Here is a 25,066-nt window from a genome sequence, read left to right on the forward strand (position 1 = left end):
TCTCGCCCCCTCCTCCCTTCACCTTCTCCTTTTGCAGACACTTGCAAGTTGGAGGGACTCCTGGCTCACATTTGTATTTGAGTCTGAAAGAATAGCATTTCCTGCTGTTTCATGTAGGAGGAAGGAAAGGATTTACCACTCTCTAGTAATGGGACAAAAACCCCCCAAAACTCTAAAAAACAAACAAAACACTATCAAAGAGAGAGAGAGAGAGAGACCCCTCTGATTAGTTGCATAATTCTGCAATAGTAAACCCGAGAAGGCAATTACGCATTCTCCTTCTAATATATGCTGTGTAAGTGCTGTGATGTAACCCTTCCTCTGCCAAAAGAACCATCCCTTCTTTAGTTTCCAAACTAATACCTTAAAGCATTGTGTGTGGATCGTGGGGCAATTACTTGGCAGTTCATTCCATTGTGCAAGAGTTGCTGTGGGCTGGATCGCTGCTACATAATTCCATAGCAGTGCTTTCTCTTTCTCACTCTCTCACCATCTGGATTGAGTTAGCTCACTCGGCAGTAGGACTGAGTCTCATTTCCTCCAACCAGTAATGTTATATAGGCAGTGATCCTGCCCTGCCCTAACATAATTGAAAATTATGTGTATTGTAGACTCGCAGCGCTGAAATGTAGACTCGTAAAAATCTGGGGCTCAGGTAGCCTGTGGAGATTGGATTTGGCACACAATGAAGCTTTTATGTAAAATAAGAATTATAAGCCACCACATTAATATTGTATTATGGCCATGACAATTCCTGGGCTGAGAGACTTTGAGGCAAGCTTGAAGCTGTTGAACGAAACAAACGTATTCTTTTATCAATAGAGCTGGATCTTTTTATTAGGGATGAGCTAAAACCAGGGGGTAGGGATTGAGGGATTCACAAATTTATTCGCTCATAAAATGACCCCCTTTCATCAAGTTTTTGGGTCTCTCTCTCTCTCTCTCTCTGCAGGTAGTAGGTATACTGCAAAGAAAAGGTGGTCCTTCACACACATTCAGGTGACTACTGGCCCCTGTGCCTGTCATTCAGGCAGTGGTGGTGATACAATTCCATTGAAAGTGTGTTTGAAGTCCCTGTTGGCTGCAGCTTTGACACCATTTTTGTGCACGTTCAGTATAGCCCCCTTCTTACAAGCAGTAGATATTTTCACATAGCCAATCAGATTTAGCTGTGTGATTACTCCACTGAGGGCAGAGCTAACACAGAGTGAGAACAGAGCCTTTCCTCTGAACTGGGTTTGTTGTTAGCTGAAACCTATTTACTATACGGTGTCGGTGTTATTTGGAAGAACATAGGTTGCAAAGCAGGTACAACAGTTTCTGGTGACGGGAATACAAGCAGCAGTGAAGTGGTATGTAAAAAGGTGAGCTTCAGTGGGTCTTTTGGGCCTGTAATAGTGTCTTTACAAAAAAAGGCTTTCTGGAGAATATTGCTGAAAAATCATTTTAGCAAGCAGCATAGTTTTTTAAAATTTTGATGAAGACAGCTTTTTCAAGTCTTCTTTTTGTTTGCGTTCCATAGTAACCTTCACTTGGAGGTTACTTCATTGATTGCTGTACAGTACTCTAGTCTTTGATTGAGTTCGTTTACCCCATAGTTTATGTATCAGCATAATATCTGTTGCTAGTAATACCATCCTTATTGCTAATAACACGCATTGATTTTTTAAGGCATAGTTCTACATATTTTGAGATCACACCTTTTAATGTCAGGATAGTATTGGTAGAGATTTTCACACTTTGAGACTTTCAGGTTTTCCTCTTGAACAGAAACGTTCTTCAGGTCCTTAAGCTTTTAAAGATAAGTTTGGAAGTGTGTAACCTGTGCTTGGTGAAATCTCAGTAGCAAGTTTTCCAGTGATTTGAGATGTGGGCTTCAGTTTGCTACATAGACAATGCCTTCAATGAGCAAACTCAGAATCAATTTAGCAGAAGAAGCTAAAATCTTTTCCAAATTTGATCAAATTTTTAAATATTTAATCTGGTTTGAGTCTTGTAGCAGAATCTGAATTATCTTTTGGTACAGTGATTTGATTCCCCCCCCCCCAGCACAGTCCCCCTACTGACATCTCCCTACCAGCACACTCTCTCTACTTATTTCCAAAGACTGACTACAAAAGAAGAAAAATGGCACCTTTTAGAAAGGTTTTTTAAATTGGTTTTTAATATTTGGGAGGGAGCGGGGGAATCCTGGCAAAAAAAGACTGCAGTTAAAATGTATAAGGAAGAGTGTGAGATCCCTTTTGGTTGCTGCAATTATGTTTAGAATCTGATATGATTAGATAGTCTCCAAACTGCAAGTGAGGGAACTGGGCCTCTATTTTTGATAATAGTTTTTGGCTACGACTCCCAATAAATATATATTGCATTGAGGAGCATTGTTAAATTACAGTGGTACCTCTGGTTACGTACTTAATTCGTTCTGGAGGTCCGTTCTTAACCTGAAACTGTTCTTAACCTGAAGCACCACTTTAGCTAATGGGGCCTCCCGCTGCCGCTGCGCCTCCAGAGCACAATTTCTGTTCTCATCCTGAAGCAAAGTACTATTTCTGGGTTAGCGGAGTCTGTAACCTGAAGCGTATGTAACCCGAGGTACCACTGTACTTGTTCTTAAACAAAAGGTTAGCCTCTTAGTAGTAACAAAATGTTTTGCACTCCTTAAACCAGCATTAAACCTGATGCTTGTGGTAACCTAAGCAAGGATTTTAACAGCCATTCTCGTCAGAGCTTAAACACATGATCATCAGTTATTCATTATGTATTAGTTGCTGGGCTATACCACTTCACTCTGCAGTGACTGCTGCCAATAGGAAGGAAGGCCCACATATGAAAATCTAGCAACTGGAGAACAGAGTCCAGACTATCATTATCCTGCTAGTGCTAAGTATATATGTGTGAGGTGGTTCTCTCTCTCCCCCCCACCACCGTTCTCCCAGTAAAGGTCAGTTGTAAAGCCTCACTGGAGCTTGTGCTGAAAAGTGACTAGGTAAATTCAGCACATTCTTTCTCAGCAGGACCTGCTTCCTGTGTATCCCAAATCCTATCTAGTGACCTCAGTAACGAGAATAAGCCTTGGCTGCTATTGTTGGAGGGAGTGAGCTGTACCCTATTCCAGCTTGTGCATCGTGAACAGGATTGTTTACGGAGTCTCAGTTTCACGGGCAATCTAGTGACTTATGCAAAGAGGTTGCTTGTACGTCATGGGGACACATGTTCTCCAACCGACTATCTTTTATAACTTGTGCTGATGGACAAGGAGGAAATTGCTCTGCTAGACTAACAGAACTCAAGACATGGCTGTCTTTTGAAGAGAGCAGCATGCAGATACAACACTGTGGGTGTGATCATTGTTATAAGTGATGCTGACCTATTGACAATACAAATATTTGGAGAATCCACTTGTCTCTTTTCTCTGTTCTAATCTGTTTTCATTTTATTTTGCCACATTGCCATGCCCACCCACTCCTTCTTTCGTGGGCAGTTTTTTTAGCCTAACACCTACACAGGGGGGTTGGGGGCTTCTTCAAGACTATCTGTTGTGCTTTGCAGATGAGAGCCCCTTCTCCAATTACAATTTTAGGGCTATATTTGTGATGTTTCAAATGAAAAATATCAGCTTTGAATGTATGTGTGTCAGATGTAGGACTGTTACCACCATTCATATTCTTGATGCAGAACTTTAGCTGATTCTGGCACGCTGCAGCTCTGTGATGGATGGGCGTTGGCATGTGCATAATGCATGGAATGGTCCAGAGGAGGGATTTTAAAGTGGGTTTCAAAAATTGAAACATACACTTTGAAAATAGCACTATACTGCTTATCATAGATGTTGTCTTGCATGAAGGAGTAGAGAAGGACACACTTTACCAGGGCCTGGGTTCCTGGGCCAGATTGCAATTTTATTACCATGACAGGGCAGCCGGAGGGAATGAGTCAAAGTTGCAGATCTTGCTTGAAGATGTTTGTGGAAACCTGTTTCCTGTATTTGGATACATTGGACAGGATTCACCTAACATAACCCCATCAGCAGAAGACCTGCACAAGAACTTCCGCTTGCCCAACGGAGCTTTCCTCCCTGTATAACCCTCCCCGAAACTGGCTCCTGGAGGGATAGTCCCACATAAATGATAGGGCGATAATGGTTCCTGGCTAGCTGAGATGCTTGCACAGATGTAATGACTGGAAGAGCACAATGATGAATTTATTATTATTTAATAAATTTATTTACTGCCCTTCATCCAAAGATCCCCAGGCATATACAACATAGAAACATATTATGTATAAAACAACAACAACAACAAGCAATACCCCCACATCTAAAAGGATAAAGAATGCTTAATACCTAAAGGCCTGGTTGAAGAGGAATGTTTTTGCCTGGCACCTAAAGATATGTAATGAGGGCATCAGGAAAGCCCCCCTATTATCCAGATCTTGTGAGATTTGCTGGTCCCAGTCAGAAACAGGATCAGAAAAAGCAATGTTCTGAACAGTGTGTTACTGATGTGTGCCCTTCTTTGGAACAGAGGAAGTGTGCTTAGAAAGTTAAACCATGACTTGTAGTTTGAGAAATAGTTGTACTTGCTTGTGTGGCATGCTCAAGGAAGCACCAGCCCCACGTTTCTTCAGGTAGGAGGGAAAGCTGGTGTGAGGAACATGAATGAATATGAATAAATTTTTATTACGGCCATAGACCAGAAAAAACATAAAAACAACAATAGTTTACAAAGGGAATAATGGTGTCAATTAAAAATTGTAAAATTATACATAAAAGCAATACACATATGCACACACACCCACACACACACACACACATACACATATATGCACTACAGTATATGTATAGACTTAAAAAAAGGGGGGGCTTGTCCAGGGGTCAAGTCTTTTACTTTTTTACAGCTAATGCCCTCCGCTTGATCGTAGCCGCAGAAAATTTGGCCACTTTCAGTGTTACTTCTGGGTTTTTATCTCCTAGTAGGATTTTCAGCCGCTGAGATTCAGATCGACCTGGAAATTTCTGAACGATAGGGGAGATAAACAGTGACCTAATATCCCCGTAAAGGTCGCAGTGTAACAACACATGTGAAGCCGTTTCCACCTCTTTCAGACCACATGGGCAAACTCGTTCAGCATAGGGTGTGCCCTCGTATCTGCCCTTTAGTAAGGCAGATGGCAGTACATCAAATCTGGTAAGGGTAAACGCCCGCCTGTATTTTGCGATTTGTAGATCCAGCAAATATGGTGTTAGATTAAACCCTTTTCCATAATCTTGGATAGCTGGATATTTATCTAACTTGCTCATATGGTCCTGAAGCTCTACATCTCCTATTCGCTGGCTCACCATCCTTTTAGCCTTTTCAAAACCTGAGGCTATAAGTTCTTGTGGGGAAAGCCCCAGGCCCTTCAATTTTTCATAAAGCGACAATCTCCATTTAGACTGGAACGGGTCTAGTAGAGTCAATGGAGCCACTCCCACTGGGAAAAATATGAGTTTTAGCCAGAAGTGAATCTTCAGGATCCATATCCTGGCATTAATAGGGAGTTGACCTACCTCCAGCCTGATGGCTGTGTTGGAGACACAGGTAGGTAACCCTAGTAGGGAGCGGTAAAATTTAGTTTGTACAGATTCCAGGGACTTGAGTTTTTGACAATTAAATATCTGGGTGCCATACATCAATTGTGGAAGTATTTTTGCAACAAAGACCTGGGAGGCAGCAGGAACATATTGACCTCCTTTTCTGTAAAAGAATCTTATGATAGCTCTGGAAGATCTTTGCGCATTTACAATGGAATTCTTAATCTGATGGCACCAAGATCCCTTCTCATCAAAAATTATTCCAAGATATCTAAAAGATGTTACTTGCTCAATAGGTTGGTTATTAATTTTCCATTTATGTCGGAGTTTTCTCTTGGAGAACACCATAATTTTTGATTTAGTGTAATTTATTATTAGGTGTTCAGCTTCGCAATACTCTGTAAGAGCTCATAAAAGTTTTCTTAGACCCACACAAGAGAAGGAAATAAGTGCCGCATCATCTGCGTACAAAAGGACTGGGATTGGTATATTATTTAGGTTTGGGGGATGAGTACTTGCTTCCTCCATCTTTCCGACTAAGGAGTTTATATAGAAGTTAAATAGAATAGGGGCAAGAACACAGCCTTGCTTGACACCATGGAAACTTTGGATTTCCTTTGATAGGTTCTCATAACGGTCGCATCTAACACGGATCCGAGTATTTTCATGTAGTCTACGGATAAGAAGCAAAAGACGTCTATCGATGTTTGTGGCATTTAATTTTTCCCAAAGTCTGTGCCGGGGTATCAAATCGAAAGCTGATTTGAAATCTATAAAGGCTACATAGAGGGAGCCTCCTTTCTTTGAGGTGTATTTCTCCACTAGATGTTGCAATACCAGTCCTTGGTCTAGAGTTGATCTATTTGCCCTGAAACCAGCCTGGGCTTCCTTTAGGATGTGCTCCTGTTCCAGCCAGTCCGCAAACTTTTCACGTAAGTGAGTTGCATAAAGTTTGCTAATGATGCTTAAGAGACTGATTGGTCTGTAATTGGATGGATCAAGTTTACCACAATAATTGATACCAGAAAGAGTGGGAAGCCAAAATTTATGTAAGTAAATATCTAGTACACCCACCTGCCAAATAGGACTATGTCATTCATTCTTTGATATGAAATCATTCATTACTTTGATATGAAAAAGGCTATATAAATATAGAGGTTTAAAGTGAATTAGTCTATTTATAAAATGTTTGTAGCTATGGTAGTCCATTAGGCCAAAGCAACTTGTTGGGTTGGGCAGAGCCCACTATCCACGGCAGGTGGGTGGCTTACTGTGAGGGAGAGGGGAAAGGCAGTGGGGCGGGCAGCGTGGTGCAGACACACTGGTGGAGCCAATCTGGTGCTACTGTTGGTTGGTTTGCACCCTGCCTCCTTCTCCACTCGACTCTCAGTGGTGTAATTTCAGAAATGTAGAAAATGTAATTTCAGAATTAACATAAAAAGCTTTGTTTCATAACTCATGAGACTGTATGTCTGGAATGGGATTGTAATAAGAGTATGGGAGGGAACCCATGTTATGTATTTGCCCGCCCCCTGCCCCCGCAAAAAAAAAAAAATTCTTTAACTTTTAGAAGGCATATATTCTGGCAGTAGCTTTTCAGCCATTCCCTACTTGGTTTATCAGCTTTAATGCCAGATTTTTCAACGTTAATGTGCAGTTTTAAGTTACTTTTTTCTGTTCCGGGATTCACAGATATTTCTATTCCTGCAATTGTGGTAACGATGAGTTGCCCTGTTTATTCCTTCCATCCTCTGCATAATTTTCCTTTCCAGATTTACCATAGCGATTGACATATGAAACAGAACATTGTGTTTGCCCTTTTATTCCCCTTTTAGTAAACACCTTGGAAATGTCTGTACACTCCATTTTTGTTCAACACAACCTCAATAAAGTATTTCTGTGGGGCTTTTACTTTATTTTTGTCGCATGCATTTTAGTTTCACTTACTTCCCCACAATGCCTAATATGTGTTTGCTTTTATTTTATTTTTAAAGTTGCCTTTCTTTTCTGAACTCATTTTTCTTTTTCCCCATTTTTGTTTCCTCCATCCAGTACCTGCAGATGAAATGGCCACTGCTTGATGTTCAGGCAGGGAGCCTACAGAGTAGGCAAGCCCTCAAGGATGCTAGGTCTCCATCTCCAGCACACATTGTTGTAAGTAAACGAAGATGCACTACTTTTGTTTCTGTGTCTCTGTTTCTTTGGTGGAGGGGAAATAGGAACGGGTTAAATGAGTATTGCTTGTCACTTTTTGCCTTCTCCAGTTAAACAAATTATGAAATAGTGGGAATAAATTCTTAGTTCTTGCTCTTTGAAATATCCATCAAGTTAAATACATTTTTTCCCTTTGTACCACTTATAAAAGTGTATTAAGTTATCTTATTAAGGAACGAGTGCTTTTTTTGGTATAAAGTGAGAGGGGCCAGTACAGTGGTACCATAATCCGTTCCAGAGGTCCATTTGTAAACCAAAACAGGTTGTAATGGGGCTTTCAAAAAAATTTTGTTTGTAATCCCAAAAAAATGGGGGGGGGAAGGGTTGCAATCCAAAAAAAGGTTGCAAACTTGGACATGCACTTCTGGGCTTGACGTTTTTGTAATCCAAAACGTATGCAAACCAATACGTATGCAAACCAAGGTACCACTGTACTCTTATTTTTGATCAAAGAGCCATGGGTGCCAGCACAAAATGGCCACCATGAGCAGCAAAAAAGAGAGATGATGATACTCAGTACTGGTGAGTGCTGTCCCCAAAAAAACCACTGGTCATAACTGTTGATCTTCAAACTGGGCTTATGATGATTGTTTGAAACACAGTTTTACTGAAGAAAAGGGACATTTCATAAGCAAGCTTCTTATTTGTGTGTTTCTTTTTTATTAATTCAGATTCAGAACACAAGGAATTTGGGCTGAAAAGAATGTTAATTTTTTTTTTAATGAGCTCCACTTTTCCTAGCATGGGAAATTGATATGCAGCCACACTGTATCTGAATGGAAAATTAATTTCAGTCTGAAAATAATTAAGGATGGTTTCTATTTTTGTAGGCAGAGGTGTGTGTATGTATGTGCGTGACAGAATGATATTTTAAAAATTCTGGATCAGTTTTATAAACCTATTGTGGCAGTATTTAAGGAAAGTTCTTCCTTGACCAAAGTGTACTTAAGATAGCTACCAAAGTTACAACATGAAGCCTACTTGTAGGAATAGTTTCTTTAAATACTTCAAAAAGCTTCATGAAACCTCTTGTTCACACTGCAACTATAACTCCCACATTATTGTCACACTATTCATAAAATAAAAATAGAAGAGAAACCCGCTTCAAGGAAACAAAGGTTTAGGTGAATCAAAGTAGACCATAAATTTATATATATAATATTGGACACCTGTTAACCTTTTAAAGCAGCTGGTTCGTTTACAAAGTCCTTAATTTCACCTCACACAGCTACCGTAATTTTCCACCTTTTAATTACAATTCGTACATTTATAATGATTCCCATGATAAAAATGTAAGGTATAAATGGGAGTTAAACACTTACAGCTAAATTACGATTTATTATAACATCTATAATGGTATATAATAGTGTGTGTAGGTTTTGTTTTTTATTTTGGTACCAGCAGTTGTTGCTTATTGATAATATAGGGTGGCATCAGGAATACTTGCTATTTTACCTTGTAAGACTCTATATGCGGCTCTTCAATGAAAATGTCATTACCATTTTTGTTCCCTAATGAGTGCACTGAATGTGGCATATTCAAATAAGTAACCTCCCCCATTTCTAGAATACCTATAACCTTTCAGTGAGCTGGTATTCTGCCATTTCCTTAAACGCATTTGTTAAATGAACTTTGGGGGCGGGGGAGAACCTCTAACAGTAGCAATTCACTTCACACTTGTATCAATTAAATCAGAACTGGAGCTACATCTGATAGATGGTTTGAGAAACAAGGGACTGCAAACATTATCTGAAATATCTCCTGTTTATGAAAAATTAAAATTACTGTGCTGAAATAATGAAAAAAGGGGAAAAGAACAAAACACCCTGACTTTATATACCTCTTAAATTAAAAAAATTATTCTCTGTAATGAGCCATGTTTGTTCAGAAGCAGCAAGTTTTAAATTCATTGAACATGGCTGGCTTTCGCATTGGTTTCAGAACTTCAACTGAGTCTGAATTCAACCTAGTAAGATTAAGCTGCAACCCTCAGCCTCTTCTTTTTAGGAAGTAAGGCTTCAATCCTAATTCTATTCACCAGAGACTAAGCCCCATTGAGTTCAATAAATCTGAATTCTGAGCAGATATGGGCAGGATTGTGCAGTATATCCAACTGAATTTAGTTGGATTCTACTCTTGCGTGAGCAAGAGGCATATTAGACCATTTGTAGTGTTTTTTCTCCCCCTCCCTTTTTAAAGTGCTCTAGTTTTCCTTATGAGAATATATTCTTGCTCAAAGTGCTTGGGCAAGATCACAGGATTAGAGTGCTAAGACCATTCCCAAGACATACTTCTGTATTTTTGCTATACAAAGACTTACATTTAAGTTCCTTTGTACCTGGCAAAAAATCATGCCATGCCAAAAATAGTGGTATTTTGGTAACACACACAGCTTATAAAACGGAAACTCTTCAGAAATTCATCTGATTCCCTCCCTCCCTCCCGGAGGCAAGACTTTTGAAGTCAATGTAAATTTTAGCTTGAGGTGAGTTTATAGTGAGCAACTGTCCTGACTTTTCATTGTGTAATGAGCACATTCATAAACTAGGTTGGAACCTCGGGAAAAAAGTACTATGGTGCTATAGAAGATCTATAATTACGTGTATGTTTTTGCTCAAGGAGAGGGAAATCTTGCTTTGAAAATGCAAGAGGGCAGGAGTAACTTAGGACAAAAGTTTCTGAAATCTCTCTGTTCTCAATATATTAACCTATCGATTTTCACCATAGGAATCTTTGCACAGTATTCAAAGTCATGAGCTGAATTTGGACCACAAGGCAATTTTATCTGAACGTTCACTGTTTTGACCAGGATAGTGATAGAAAGTTTGGCCACAGCTGCAATAGTTGCAAGAAGATGGAGTTACTACGTTGAAATATTTTATTTCCCTTGGGTTTTGCATTCAGTTCCTGGATGAACCAACTGTGTGTGTTCCATATTGGCCAAACCTTTTTAGTTAGAAGTACAGCAATTTATCAGCTCCTGGTAAGATGTTGATTATGCAGCAAGGTACACATATAGCACATTTTGAGACAGTTCGTCTCCCCTCACTATAGAAGCATGGCTCTTCCCAGTCCTAAAAATTGAATGATATAAGCAGTGAAGGTGAAAATGTGTAGAGTCATTCTCAAATTCGAGGGAAGGGATGGACTAAATAAACTTTTGCTCTTTGGGGGAAAGGTGACTGAGAAAGATCACATGACATTTTGACAGCATATTTATTTTTGCAGCATATTTATTTTAAAACCATTTGTGGATCACCCTTTATGTGGTTCTCAACAGTTTTAAACAATATTTAATACACAGTAGGAAACTTGCATAAAAATAAAACACAGAAGGAACAGTAAGAACTGTTTGGAGGACTAAGAATAAATAAAATAAAAGATGGTACAGTGGAAGACATAGGTGAGTAAAAGGATATTTGCCAGCTGTCAAAAGAATTGATTGATTATTTAGTTTCTGCACCACTTACTATATTAAAAAATATCTTAGTGGTATATAGAAAACCGAAGCAACAACAGAAAACTTAAAATATTACAAAAGTACAGTTACATAAAAAAAAAGTTACATTAATGCAAAGTTACATACACACACACACACCCCTACCTCAATTCATTTTCCTTCTGACATACCCTCCCTCTCACCCAGGGTCCAAACAACCCCCACAAAAAAGTTTCACAATGAGAAGAGTTCCTAGTCTCTCACTCTAGACTTGTTTTTTATGGGCAGGCCAAAGCGGATGGTACTTCCTCAGGCTGCCCATAGCTGTGTCTTGTTCAGTTTCACTCTCCACACCCATCTCTAGCAAATTTAAGGAGCTTCCAAGTGGGTCCAGAGAATGGGACAAGGGCTCCCCGACACTCACAGATTTTTCTTCACCCTCCATCCCCTCCTCCTTTTCAGTAGCCCCAGCTTTTGTAACTAGTCAGTCAGTGCCCCACGGAAAAGGGCCTGCAGAAAGCAGGTCTTCCAGGACTCACAGCCAAGATGGGAGATTAGGTTTAAGTGAGCTTCCTTGTGGAGAGTGTTCCACATGTTGGAGCACCATAGCTGCAAAAGCCCACAGTCCAATTGTCACCAGCCTAACCTCAGAAAGTTGAGGGCCTCTAGAGATGGGCGTAGTATCCAGGCTAAAAAAACTGGATAAGTCTTCAAAGGCAGCTCCCATGCAAAGCACTACACTAGGCAGCCCTGAGGGGAATAACACTGGATAGGTTACCTCAGGGCAGGAGTGGTTTTGGCTGGTGCACCAGCAGGTACAAAGCCCTAGACTTACCCGATACAATCCTGTCCACAGCAGGCTGATTTTCTGGATTGGAAGAACAGTTGAGCAACTGTATCTTTGCTTATAAACATAGAGCCTCCTTACTGTTTTCCAACACTGATCCAGCACTTCCACTGCAGCTGAATTTTGGGGAAATAGACCCCGAGGGGGATTGGTGCTAGTAGCAGGTTCTTTTGCCATAGGAGAGAGGTGTGGGGACTAGGTTTAGATGTGTAACCATAATTGGCATGTGTCTTCTGCTGGTGCCAAAGTGTGCCAACACTGAATTAGAACGGCACCTACAAAAGAAAAAGAGATTCAGCATTGCTGCTGATCTTGTCAGCAGCCGTTATCTTGTGGATGGGGTGGGGGCTGAAAGGATCCCCCACAAAACTTCCCTCTGACTTTCTACCCTGGCCAAGGGGTCACTTACCCCTCCCAAGAGTTTAACACTGCTGTCAAATCTGACAGCGCTCATCATGTGTTGGGTGACTTAAGAGCCCATAGAAATGTAGATAGATAACTAACTGCTGCACTTCTGCTTCTTTTGATTGGGACTAGTATATGTTGTTGTTTAGTCATGTCCGACTCTTCGTGACCCCATGGACCAGAGCACGCCAGGCACTTCTGTCTTCCACTGCCTCCCGCAGTTTGGTCAGACTCATGTTTGTAGCTTCGAGAACACTGTCCAACCATCTCGTCCTCTGCCGTCCCCTTCTCCTTGTGCCCTCCATCTTTCCCAACATCAGGGTCTTTTCCAGGGAGTCTAATCTTCTGATGAGGTGGCCAAAGCATTGGAGTCTCAGCTTCACGATCTGTCCTTCCAGTGAACACTCAGGGCTGATTTCCTTCAGAATGGATACATTTGATCTTCTTCCAGTCCATGGGACTCTCAAGAGTCTCCTCCAGCACCATAATTCAAAAGCATCAATTCTTTGGCTAGTATAGGAGATGTACCCAAATTTATACTACTAATATGGATATACAGACCATTGCAGATATCCTGCTGCCTAAGTTCTTTGTGCATATCCATTTTTTTTATTATGCATTTATTCAGCACCATCAGTGTGCATGGCACTTAACATTTTATGAGAGGACAGTTCCCTGCCCTAAGGGCCCTGCAATCTAAATTTAAACATAGAATAAACAATAGAGGGAAAGGAGAGCAGTGGCACCAGTGGTAAATAGAAAATCAGTGTGCAATTGTTTCAATTACTTGTGCCTTAGCTTAGTTCTATGCTGTGTCTGGAGTCCTTTATCTACTTACCTGAGAAAGACTCTGAGTAGGTGTGCAGGTGATGGTGGTGTAAGGTACGGTGGCACAAAGCCTTCATGGAAATGTGAGTTTTGAGGAGGGATTTGAAGGAAGTAAGAAATGTAGCATCCCCACCCCCTGTGCATTTTATAGCCAGACACTATTATTTTGGGTCTTATATCTGTTTACTGGTTTGCAGCGCTGTCAGCTTCTGCAAAATGTAAAGCAGAAAAATAGATATTTCTGCCTCCCCCCCCCCCCTTTTCAGGCTCCTGTCCTCAAAAGTTTACTATGGAGAGACATGCCACCCAACTACCCCCCCCCCAGCTATTCTTGAATTTCATGCAGCATGTGTACCTGTTTCAGTCCTTTCTTCTTCCCAGGGTCTTCAAAGCTACCATCTTTGCACACAGGCTGCATGTTGAAATCCTACCAGAATCCTGTGGTACTACAAAGGGAAGGGTTTGTGCATGTTTCATTTCATTCCTTACAACGAAGAATGCTGCATAATATGAGGTCAAGGAGGGCTGGGTATTAGCATGCGTTGCAAAAGGGCAGATTTTGGCATATAGACATTTGGAATAGCTTTGTAGCCCTTTATGAATACTGGATGGGATAACTATTATTGCTTCAACATGAGTCACAATGGAACTGTTCTACTAAGGCGTTTGGCCCAAGTTAACCCTTGTGAATTATAAACTGCACATGATATTATTTAAGTGGATGTTAATGAAATGCATGTTTATGCCCCCTGAATATGCAAATGACATCAGGACACAGATGAGGGCAAGGCCAGGGTAAATGTGGAAAATGGTACATGTGGGTCTTATCTTTCAGTATGCATCTGCATGAACAGAAAGGGAAGGCCCATGTTGCCTGTTTGGCATTTTGCTTCATTCTTGGGGGAGTAAATGACTGCTTTCATATGGTACTTCACTACATCCCTGTGTGTGTTGGGTGTCTCACAATGGGACCATGCTTCTGCCCGGAGATAAAGTGCACACTTTAAGGTTAAATGTTTCTAGGCTGATAGGAGTAAGGGAGATTGGACTTTGTTCCAGAATCAGTACCCAAAATAACAAATAACTGCTGAAAAGTGAAGGGTCTGTTTTCTAAGCAAGATAAATGGCAAGCATCATCCCATTCATGACTGGTGTTCATTGTTGAATTTTATCTGTGTAGTTATTTCAGAAGTGCATATTGCAGCAATTCCTGCAACTTATTGTGCTACCTTTTTGGCAGTGGAAGGAACCATCTGGTGACTCAATGATATATTCTCAAGGTGATAGTTTATATGAGGATTGAGTTGAAATAATGCCTCATCCTCCTTCAGAATATTTTTGCATAGCCAACATACATGCACAGTGCCTGTTTCTTCTTTCCCATGTATCCAGCACGCCAGAAGTATTCAAATGTGTTTGGGCAATAGTAGCAATGATTAGGGTAAACAGTCTGGTATTCACCAACGGAGAGCATACCTGCATGGTAACACATACTCACCTGTGTGTCTCCAGTATGGGAAACAACATTCTCAGTGATTAGGTTGAACCCTTGAAACACTTATACTTTGTAGCATCCTTTCTTATCTGTGAAACAGGGTCTGTCCTTGCATCTTTAGTTGTACAAGTGGAGTGCAGGCGGGTGCTGGATGTTTGTGTCAGGCATCCTGAAGTAGAGTACATGTCAGGGATTTAGGTAGACAAGTGTAAGTCTTTAAGTATTTATTCTACATCTTTATTTTGCACCTATGTCAAGTACTTTGCTTTTGTTCAATTCACCTTTCTCCATAGTTCCTGTCACCAGTGTTCACCTCTGTATGCTCTAAGCATGCACACGATGAGGCCTCAAGGTGACGTTGCTTAATATCCAAGTTATGGTCTCCCTGCTTCATGTTTATAGCTTCCTGCTGCACTGTGATCAGAGGAATGTGATGGGAGGAGGAGGAGACAGAAGTTTTTGGGGCTCCCTTGAGTTCTGTGAGTGGTTTGGTGTTTTGCTTTATTTTTCACTTGTACCACTGTCAAAGTCGGTGCAGTATTATGTTAGAATTGGAGGTAGGACTCGCTCCTTAGGGAGTATAAAATTTGTAATAAATAATAGTTACTCCTCCCATTTTGTCCACTGGCAGTGCAGACAAGCTAGTATGGAGGTGCACAAGCACCACAAAGTTGCACTATCAGTGGTGATGGTGTGCCTTGGACGTATGGTGGAATAGCCAGGTTTTCATCATACTCTGACTAGGAAGGCTTTGGAGTATTTCCACAAAAATTATTTAGCGGTTATTAGGAATACTTGTATGAAAATCCAGATGCCTAGCAAGGCAAAATGAAAGCCTAGGACATTGAAAGTGCAATAAAGAAGAATATGAATTAAAAGGATGCAAGCACTGACTGAAGGAAGGGTGATGAGCAAGAACACAATATTGACACTCATTCCTGGCTGCTCAACTGTGGCTCATCTAGAGCAGAGGTAGCCAGCACAGTGCCCTTCAGATGTTGGACTGTAACACCCATTACCCATGACATTGGTCATGCTTGACGGGAGTTGGAGTCTCACAACCTTTGAAGGGCACCACTCTGGCTGTCCTAGCCTTAAAGACATGACTGTCTACCCCTCTTGTTCTGCTGTTCATCCCCAGTGGCTACAACCTAATGACAGTTGCCCTCATAGGAACACATAAGCATTATACAGAACCTGACTATTAGTTTATCCTTCTCGGTATTGTCTACTATGACTGGCAATGGCTTTTCATGGTTTCAGACAGGGGCATTTCCAGCCCTCTCTGGTTATGCCAAGAATTGATCCTGGCACCTTCTGCATGCAAAACAGATACCCTAACACTGGGCCACAACCCACCTTAATATTCCTTACGATGAGCTTCAGACATCTCCATATACAGTTAATCTTCAGAGAGAACTGAAATTACAACTTTTCATAATCTCTAGTTACTTTAGCATGCTTATAACTGGTGCACTGCAACTGAAACCAATCTCTTCTTCTTTCAGTGCTTACATTGTCTGCCAACATGGCATTATTTGTAGTAACTTGGGAATAACCGTTACATGGCTAAATGTGACTGGTAATATTTCACTATTTATTCACACTCTTATTTACAGCATTCAGTAGCTTGCTGAATCCTTGGGAAGCAACAGGTAGGAGGAGATTTCATTCCATGTAGCTCAGGTGTTATTTCACATATTATAACATGGAACTTGGATTAATGAGTTAAGCTGACAAACAGAAATCCAAAACGCTTAGGATATGGATTGTTAACACATAATAAGGCATCTGCCTCCTTTAAAAAAAGCCGAAGCCGAAGAAAAGAACACTAAGTCGCTGCATCTCTCTGTAATCTTCTGCTGAATGATAAGTCTAGGATATCAGAGTGTTTTGCAAAGAATAGACACTGCCATGTAAAGTCTTGAAAAGACAAACCAAGTACAGCTGTTGAATGTATGCTTCCTACCATCTGTTAAGAGTTCACGTCTTCTATCAGATTACACTGTTGTTCAGTGTAATTGCATTGCCTTAGAAGGCATGGCCTTGGGCATTCCAGAACCTTGGCATTTTGGTAATCTTCATTCATACCCTGAGATTGAAAGTCACTGATGGAAAAAGCCTGAATGAATCAGTGTATACATAAACGTTGCAGGAGTACTTAGCTACTGTGCTAGAGTTTATTCAGCTAAACTTCATTTAAAACCAACTGTACATTCCAAGCAATATGTAAAGGAGTGATTCCTAAAACAATGTGTTTGTTTTGATGTCCTAGTTCCTGGGTTTCAGTCAGTGTGAAATGTAAGACTTCTTGATTAAGCTATGAGCAATGGATGTTTGAGCAATGATATAATGTAAACATACAGGGTGGAATTCAATGTAGTATGAAGAAGATAGTTCTGTCTGTGCAAGCCTTTCTGTTTGCCCGGCGGAACAATCTTGCCTTGAAAACTGTGCTTATTGCACTTTTTTTGTCAAATGGAAGGGAATTTGCAAAATGTTTGGAGGATAATGGAACTTACCGGTACATAATACTGTGCAATACTCTGCAATTCCCACCATGGCATTCTCTCTTGGTTGCTAAGTGGCTAGCAGAAATTATTCTCAGATTTTTTGGGGGGAGAGGGTTCTGTGGAATAATAAGATGTGGGGAATAATTTTCAACTATTAGAAGCTCTTGGGAATGATATTCTGCAATATTTAGGCTCATTAGTAAAGGACTGTTGCTTGGCTCATAGTGAAGATCTGTGGTGCTCTGGTTGTTGATGTGCGAGGCTGTTCCATCCCACGTGTTGCCTAATCAGTGTGGGAGACTTGGCTGGGCTGCCTGATACAAGACTACTTCAGGCAAGTTGTAATTAAAGCTAAAACTGAATGTAATCTGACATAGTGAAAGAGATTGGAATTAAGTAATTATAGATTTGACATTTGAGCCATGGACTGCCCATTGGCTGAATCCAATTCAAGAAATAGGTGTTTAATATGATTCCCAATGTAAACTGGAAAAGCTGAATCAGTGTCTTTGTAAAGTAAGGATGCAGTAAGATTTGGGTACTGTTCCTAAAAATAATTTTAAAAAAGAATTACCACAGCTGTCCAGGTGCAACCTAAAGAAAAGAGAAGATCTTTGATATTATCAAGGAAGTTAGAATCACTATTTGCTGAAGCTGCTATAAATAAATTCATAATGTTACTTTGGTGAATACAGTTCAGGAGCTTTGGGTGGGCATTTTGTGTTGCTCTTCAGACATTTTGCCCTCTGTATTTATCTCACGCTTCTACTGTCCCTTCATATTTGTAGGAGAGAATAAAAGCACTGCTCAGAAGATTCAGTTTAAAATTTAAATTAGATGTGAACAACTTGCTTATGGGCTATGTCTAAAGACTGTTGAGCACTAATCCATTAGATTGGAAATAATAAGGTTGTCCAGGAAAGGCTTTTCTTGTCTCAAAGCCATATATTGACAGAAGTGTTAAAAAAATGTTCTAATTCTGGACTTTAGGTAAAAAAAATCTAGAGGAATAAAAAAGAAAGAAAGAAAGAATAGTTCCTGACCACTGAAGCACAGTATCAAGACCATTAAAATTGCAATTTCCCCCTTGATATTATTTTACATAAAGAATTTAAAAACATTATCACATATAATGAAATAAAATGTGAAGACACAAGAAGAACATAACCAACAGCATTATAAAATTCTTAAATGCATTTTGACTGTGTGGTCGTCTTCAGTTGCAAATAACAGTAGTAAGTAGATTAGCCGCTCCAGGGTGGCTCCAGAATGGATTGTATTTCAGGTTTGCTAACATCAGGGTTCATGGTCATATGATCCGGGAAAATACTATGATGAAAAATCCTCCAGTCACCAGAGTATTGGAGCCTGGACAAGAAAAGTTCTAGACAGAATCCCAAGAACCCACTGCAAATTCATTTGAATATCCATCCACATAGGCCTTTCTGTAGAAAGGGTGCATATCCAACGGTGTATGGAATGCATATTTGTATACAGGCAGTAGGCAAGCACTGTAGAACCACTGCAGTTAGGACTTTCTGGTGCATATTCAATGTATCTCCCTGTAGTTTTCATACTTCAGTGAGTTAGCAGCCATAAGCACTGGTGAATATATGTAAATTGGGTCTCAATATTGCATGTTTACAGAGGTTATATATTCCATGGTATTTGGATAGTGAAAGGCCTCTTGACTTATTAAGCTCTCTCAATAGTAGTAATATGTTTATCCTTCATTATCGTCACAATACTAACAAGTATTGTTAGACACTTCTATGTTATTAGGTCACATTCCTGTTCCATATTCAAACTGCCCTGTTGTTACTGCATGTTGCTACTTGCACAAGGCAAACATTACACGGTTGTATTTGCTATCACAGTTTTAGCGAATTATGGCACACTACTTGGGATTATTAAATGGGCCACCCAGAAGCAAGTTGCCAGACTTCCATCCTGAAAGAACTTGTAGCAGCATCCTGGTTGCAATGGCTTATTAGCACTTGGATATTTTCAACAAGCTCAGAAATCTTGATTATTATTTTTTTACTTTTAAGGGTATTGAACTTTCAACCCAACTTGAGCAGTAGTAAGGTCTATTAAGCAAGGTTATGGTTTACAATAAAAGGTTGGTGTATTTTGAGTTGACATTTTTGACCTATACTTAGGGAATCTAGGCACAAGTAGGCATTTCAAGCTTTCCCAATATTTCACAATCACAAACTTCACGCAACATGAGACAAAATGTCCAGAAGTGACAAATTGTTGATGTGTAACATTTTTCTGTAAAGTTATTATCTCTCAATGCACTACCCAAGTCATGGACTTGGCATGATCATTGAAGGTTCAATTGAGCCAAGATTCACAAGGCTTTAGTCCTAAATCCAAAATGCATGAAACAGTAATACAGTAGAAATGTTCATAGGATAGATTCATTTTGTTTCCTCTAACCACTGAAAAATTTCAGCTGCCATAAACTGCAGCCAGCACAGGCATTCTGCCTAGGCATGGTCAGAGCTGTAATCCAAAATAGTTGGGATACACCAGGTTGGGAAAAGCTGCCCTGCACATGTGAAAAGATGATGTCCAGGACTGCATTCATGGTTAGCTGTAAGACACAAATACTAGCAGTTCACAGCTATTGTTTTAGATATTAATGCTGACAACAGTCTTGTGTGGGATGGACCAAGTCCTGGGCCCAGCTTGGTTAAGGCACCATTTGTTGTAGCAATTAGTGGGGTATATAGCTGTTAAGATGTTTATGTTTCAAGCACATGGTGTGTGCGCATGTGTGTGCATGCATTAAATAGGAGGGACAGTAAAAAAAAAAGGAGGGACAGTGCAGGAAGTAGCAGTGTGTTAATTAATGCACCACGTGCGAAGTATCCCTCTATTTTATTGTATCTAATATGTGAGAAGCTGCTTACAGACGATGGAAGTCTGAATGCCTGCATTGAAAACACCCTCCATAAAGCCTGTATAATGTTGCTGTGTGCATGTTGTACCTCATTGCTAAGAGAGAGAGAGAGAGAGGGAGAGACCTCCGTGAAGAGAATGACAGGGTTTGATATAAACCAGCAGGACTGCATTTCTGCCATTATTCAACAGTAAACCCTTTCACAATACCATATGCTGTGCATTCCATCACAGCAGTATAGGGTGTGATATAGTTAAAGCACATTCTGCAAACAGGAAATGCTGGTAACCACTCTGTGTGCTTTTCATGGAGATAAAGTAATGGGAGAGAGTTAAAAAATATATATACTTCAGTCTTGGCAAAGGGAAGGAAGGGGGAAGGTACGATGTGAGACTGAGAGAAATTTCAGACCTAGAACTACTAATATATGTAGAAACTCAGGTTGAAAATGAAGCGACTCAGCACTGAGTAACAGGTGAATGTATTGCTTACTCTTGAGGGCTTCTCTGTTACTGTACTACTTTTCAGTGTGGGTCTCCTTTGCCCTCATGGAGTAGACCCATGTGGGTGGCTTTCATTCCCCCCCATCCGCACCAGTGTTTTCCTCACGCGCTCCTTTGATTTGGGTTCCAAAAAAAATTGCACAAGGCTTATTTTTAAATGTTTGTGTGCTATTTAAAAATAAATAAATAAAGCATGAACTTTTTTCCTCCCCTCATCTTGGCAAGCCCTGCAAACATTGGTATTAAAAAATATTTTGTTACTTTCCTTGGCAGCCTTCTGGAAAGAAGGAGTTGCAACACCAGCCTAATAGGCAATATTCCAAAAAAGTAAAGGAGATGGAGCAGTTGGGAGAGAGAGAGAGAGAGAGAGAGAGAGAGAGAGAGAGAGAGAGAGAGAGAGAGACTTTGAATCATAAACAGACACCATGGCTTTAATAAAATAAATGAAGTGAAGCCTTTTGAGCTCTGGGTGGACTATGTTGGTGCAAGTCAGGCTTTACTAGTGGTAGTGAAAATTGACAGGCTGAGAACTGGGACATAAACAAAAATGTCAGTCCCTGGGAGTCTTGTTCGCTGGACAATGTCTCAATTGTTTCCTTGATTTTTCGCAGGCAGCAGGGGATATTGGGAGATTAACTGTTTACCATCCATACAGGCTTTAGAGGTGTTTGCAGGAAGAGGTGGCAGAAAATAGTGTTTTCTGTTTGGAAGCGATTAAACATGTCAGTGGGGAGATAAGGAAAAGGTCACCCTGCTCTCCACATATTTGTCTAGCATTCAAGTTGAAAGCCCCATGTGTTTAAAAAGTTTTGCTCTCTTTTTTTGCAAACTGCCTTTTTTTGCATTCTGCAAAGCAGGTTGTTAGAGAGAGAGAGAGGGAGGGAGGGAGGAGAGAGAGAGAGAGAGAGAGAGAGAGAGAGAGAGAGAGAGAGAGAGAGAGAGAGAGAGAGAAGGGTGCGATGTTTCTTTGGAGGTGGGGTGAGCCAGATTTTTGTAAATGTTCATTGGAAAGATAGAATCAAGCCTGCAAGGAGTTTCTTCTTTAATTTAGGAGGCAGTGTTGACAAGACAGTTTTGAAATCAGGCAAAATCTGAGAAGCAGCAAGTTGCATCAGTATTTTAGCCACTTATTTGTTTTATTTTAAAAATATACAGTATCTAAAGGACAGGGAGAGACTAGCCACTTAGTCTTCTCCTCATACTTGCACTTTCCTCATTACAAAAGCAAGCAACAAGAGTCTATAGCATTCCAGCTGTTTCTGAATATGTGTCTGAAACAATGGAACTTCGAAACCCTTCTGTCAGCATCTTTTAAATGTATGTTTTGTTCCAAGGGAGGAAGGAAGGGGAAGGGGGGGGGGGAGAAGCTTTTTTCTTCGGTGGAGCTTCATTGCAAAGAGATAAAGTCTGTTTTTAATAATTTCTTCTTTTGTCTCATAGTTAATGCACTTTAGGGCTAGAAGATAGTTTTTCATACAAAAGTCATGAGGTGATGTGATGCTGCTAGTGGGAGCAGAAAACTTAATTTACTGTATTTTTTTCAGTTTCCCTTCCTTTTTGAAACAACTTGTGTCTGTTCATTCTGGTGTCCCTCTTGATTTCATCTGCCTTGTCAACTGTATTGGAAGTGTTATTTGCATTTTGTAGGCTGCTAAATTCTATAGTACCCCCTCTTTCCGGTCAGAAAGGAAATCCCTTCCTAAGTAAATATGACAACTTGCAGCATGGTACAAATCATCTTAGGGACATAGTTTATTTATCTATATATAACACTATTTTTTTTCCCAAAGTACCATTTAAATTCTGGCAGTGCTGCTTTTGCTGCTTTTCTATAAAAAAAAAGCTCAAAAACGGCTTGTTGAATGGCTTACATTGCTTTGTCACATGGGTTAGCACTACTCTCTGAAGCAAATGCTAGATGATTATTTAAATGGGGTGGTGGTGAGGAGAAGAATCTTTGAGGAAATCAAGTGAATGGCTGGCCATGGGTGTGTCATTTCAAGCTGATGTATACATGTCAATGAAAATCTGGACAAACACTGCCATCTTTCCTTGGGAGATAAGTTCCACTAGATTCACAGTGCCTCACTCCTAAGTAGGATGGCCTCTTTCAAAAAGTACATAGGAAGATGAAGATTAGCATAAAATTTGCACAAGCTAATTTATGTAGGCTGCCCCATTTTTTAAATGAACAGCAGTCTGAATAATAATAATAATAATATCTGTAGATGAAAATTTAGAAGAAAAAATTCTGTAAATTAAATAGTTACAATCCATATCACCACAATGGGTAAATCCAGGTGTTGTCAATTAGCAGCTACACGGTCCCTCCTATTCTCTCTTTTTATGTTTTGTTTAAAGGTCAAATAAAGGTAGGGCACCCTATAGCTAAGTATGCACAGGATTGTATCCTAAGAACCAACACTTGTTTGAAAGCATGCTTTGTAGAGATATTGGCGGTATCCAAGTAAATGTATTTAGATCTCAGGGCATATGGTTTAAGTGAAGTACTGGATTACCCTGGGAAGGTAATCATCAAATAAGAGAGCTTGTTTGTTAAATTACAGTGCTGTTAACTGTATTAAATAAATTGAGCTTGGGTATCTGCAAGAGAGATCTGGAAGGAAGGGAGGTAAGGATATTTTATAATATTGTAATATTTTATAGTATTGAATAGTACCACACCGTACTTGAATACATGCAGTCTGGGGTGCCGAGTTCAAATCTCGCCACACCTTCTGTGCAACAGCAGGATGCATGCAGACATGGGCACACCTACCCCAGCCTGTAATATGGCGATAAAATCACCGACCTAGTTTTAAGAGTTGTTGTAAGCATCACGAGATGTACACTCTAAATAATTATACTATTTGCTATTTTTATTTTTTTTCTACTTTATGATGATGCTATGGAAGTACCTGTCATTTAGCATGCATAACAATATTAGCAGTGCGGCAGCTCTTAGGCTAATTAGTATACAAGGAAGTGGAATGGTATCTGTTTGCTCCCCCCTCAAGAAGGAGAGAAGGCTTTCAGGGTTTCCTTTCCACATCATGTGATTGTTTACAGGATACACCATGAAAACACAGCAAGGTAAAACTCTGCAGACTATCGCATTGCACGCTTTCGTATTCTGGGTCAAGAGTTGAAGGGAAGTGTATCAGCCTTGAACCATTGCAGCATGACTTAATATGTCAGAGGGCAAAGCATGTAAATGAAAGCTTGTCCTCACCCTCTTTTTCCTTTCCTGTGGTAAGATAAATATTGGATACAAGAGCCAAAGTGCTAAAGCTATCTGAATAGTACCAAAAAGCTAAAATTATTTGGATATTTGCTGCAAATGGATGCAGTAAAGTATTTTTGATCATTTCCACCTGTGCCTTCCTTTCTTGACTTTAAATGTGGATTTTTAAAAAAGTTCTGTTGTTATTTTGTATTTGGATTAAAACAGAAACGTTTTACAAGAAATATCAATATTATGCCAAACTTAACATCCAGCCCATTCCCTTACATTGTTCTATGCATTTTGTAACTTATTTTTTCTTGTGCATGATTTCCTATTGGGTTCACATGCTTTACCTTCTGTAACTGTGTGTGCATGCGTATGTATTGTGTTACCCTCTCTCTCTCTCTCTCTCTCTTTTTTGTAAAAGAGTTTAATAATTGCTTTTGGATCTCTGGAGGCACGTGTCAAGAATCATCTCTGCGTTGCTAGTCTAGTTCAACAAGTATGCTATAGAAATGGAAGGTTCTGTTATCCATCAGATTTTTCTGTTCCATTTGTTGCAGATGAAAGGCGAATGAATTTAGTGCTCACTTTCTTCTCACTCTGACAGTTATTGATCCTCTCTGGAACTTTACAATTCACAGTCTGATCCTGTCATGACACAGGGAATTCCCAATTTGTTGTAACTGAGCTTTCTGCTGCTGCTGCTACGGTTAAGAAATTGTTGCCTGGCTGTGTTTCAAATGCAGAAGTTAACATTTTCCAGTGGTGCATCTTAATAAACTAGGCTTGACTTCCTTGCTTTGAAGAAATTCTAATTGAAAAAACTATTTTTAAAAATAAACCGAGAGCTTTGTTTGGGTATTGTAATTTGTAAGTGCATTGACTAGTACACCCGGACGAGGTGGTGCTCAAAGTTCCAGTGCTATTTCTAGCCATCCTCTATCCGATCAAGTGCCTTCTCCCCATCTTACCCAAAGTTTACCCTCCCGTAGGAAATAGACCTGTGTGTGTGTGTGTGTGGGAGAGAGAGAGAGAGAGAGAGAGAGAGAGAGAGAGAGAGAGAGAGAGATTATTTCACTTGATATTCTAATGACTGACCATGAGCATAAA

At 40.0% G+C, this 25,066-nt stretch overlaps 1 protein-coding gene across 39 annotated transcripts in view; it reads left to right on the top strand.

Annotated features, from left to right (window-relative positions):
- TCF7L2 (transcription factor 7 like 2) overlaps positions 1–25,066 on the top strand; it is a 206,636-nt gene that overhangs the window by 74,364 nt on the left and 107,206 nt on the right. For all 39 annotated transcript variants that reach the window (XM_081912086.1, XM_081912083.1, XM_081912084.1 and 36 more), the window contains exon 4: positions 7,625–7,726. In XM_081912086.1, coding sequence (XP_081768212.1) covers positions 7,625–7,726 — 102 coding nt within the window. The remainder of the gene's footprint in view (positions 1–7,624; positions 7,727–25,066) is intronic.

This window comes from Podarcis melisellensis (genome assembly GCF_964234715.1).
Source record: "Podarcis melisellensis genome assembly, chromosome: 5".
Classification (NCBI taxonomy): Eukaryota; Metazoa; Chordata; class Lepidosauria; order Squamata; family Lacertidae; genus Podarcis; species Podarcis melisellensis.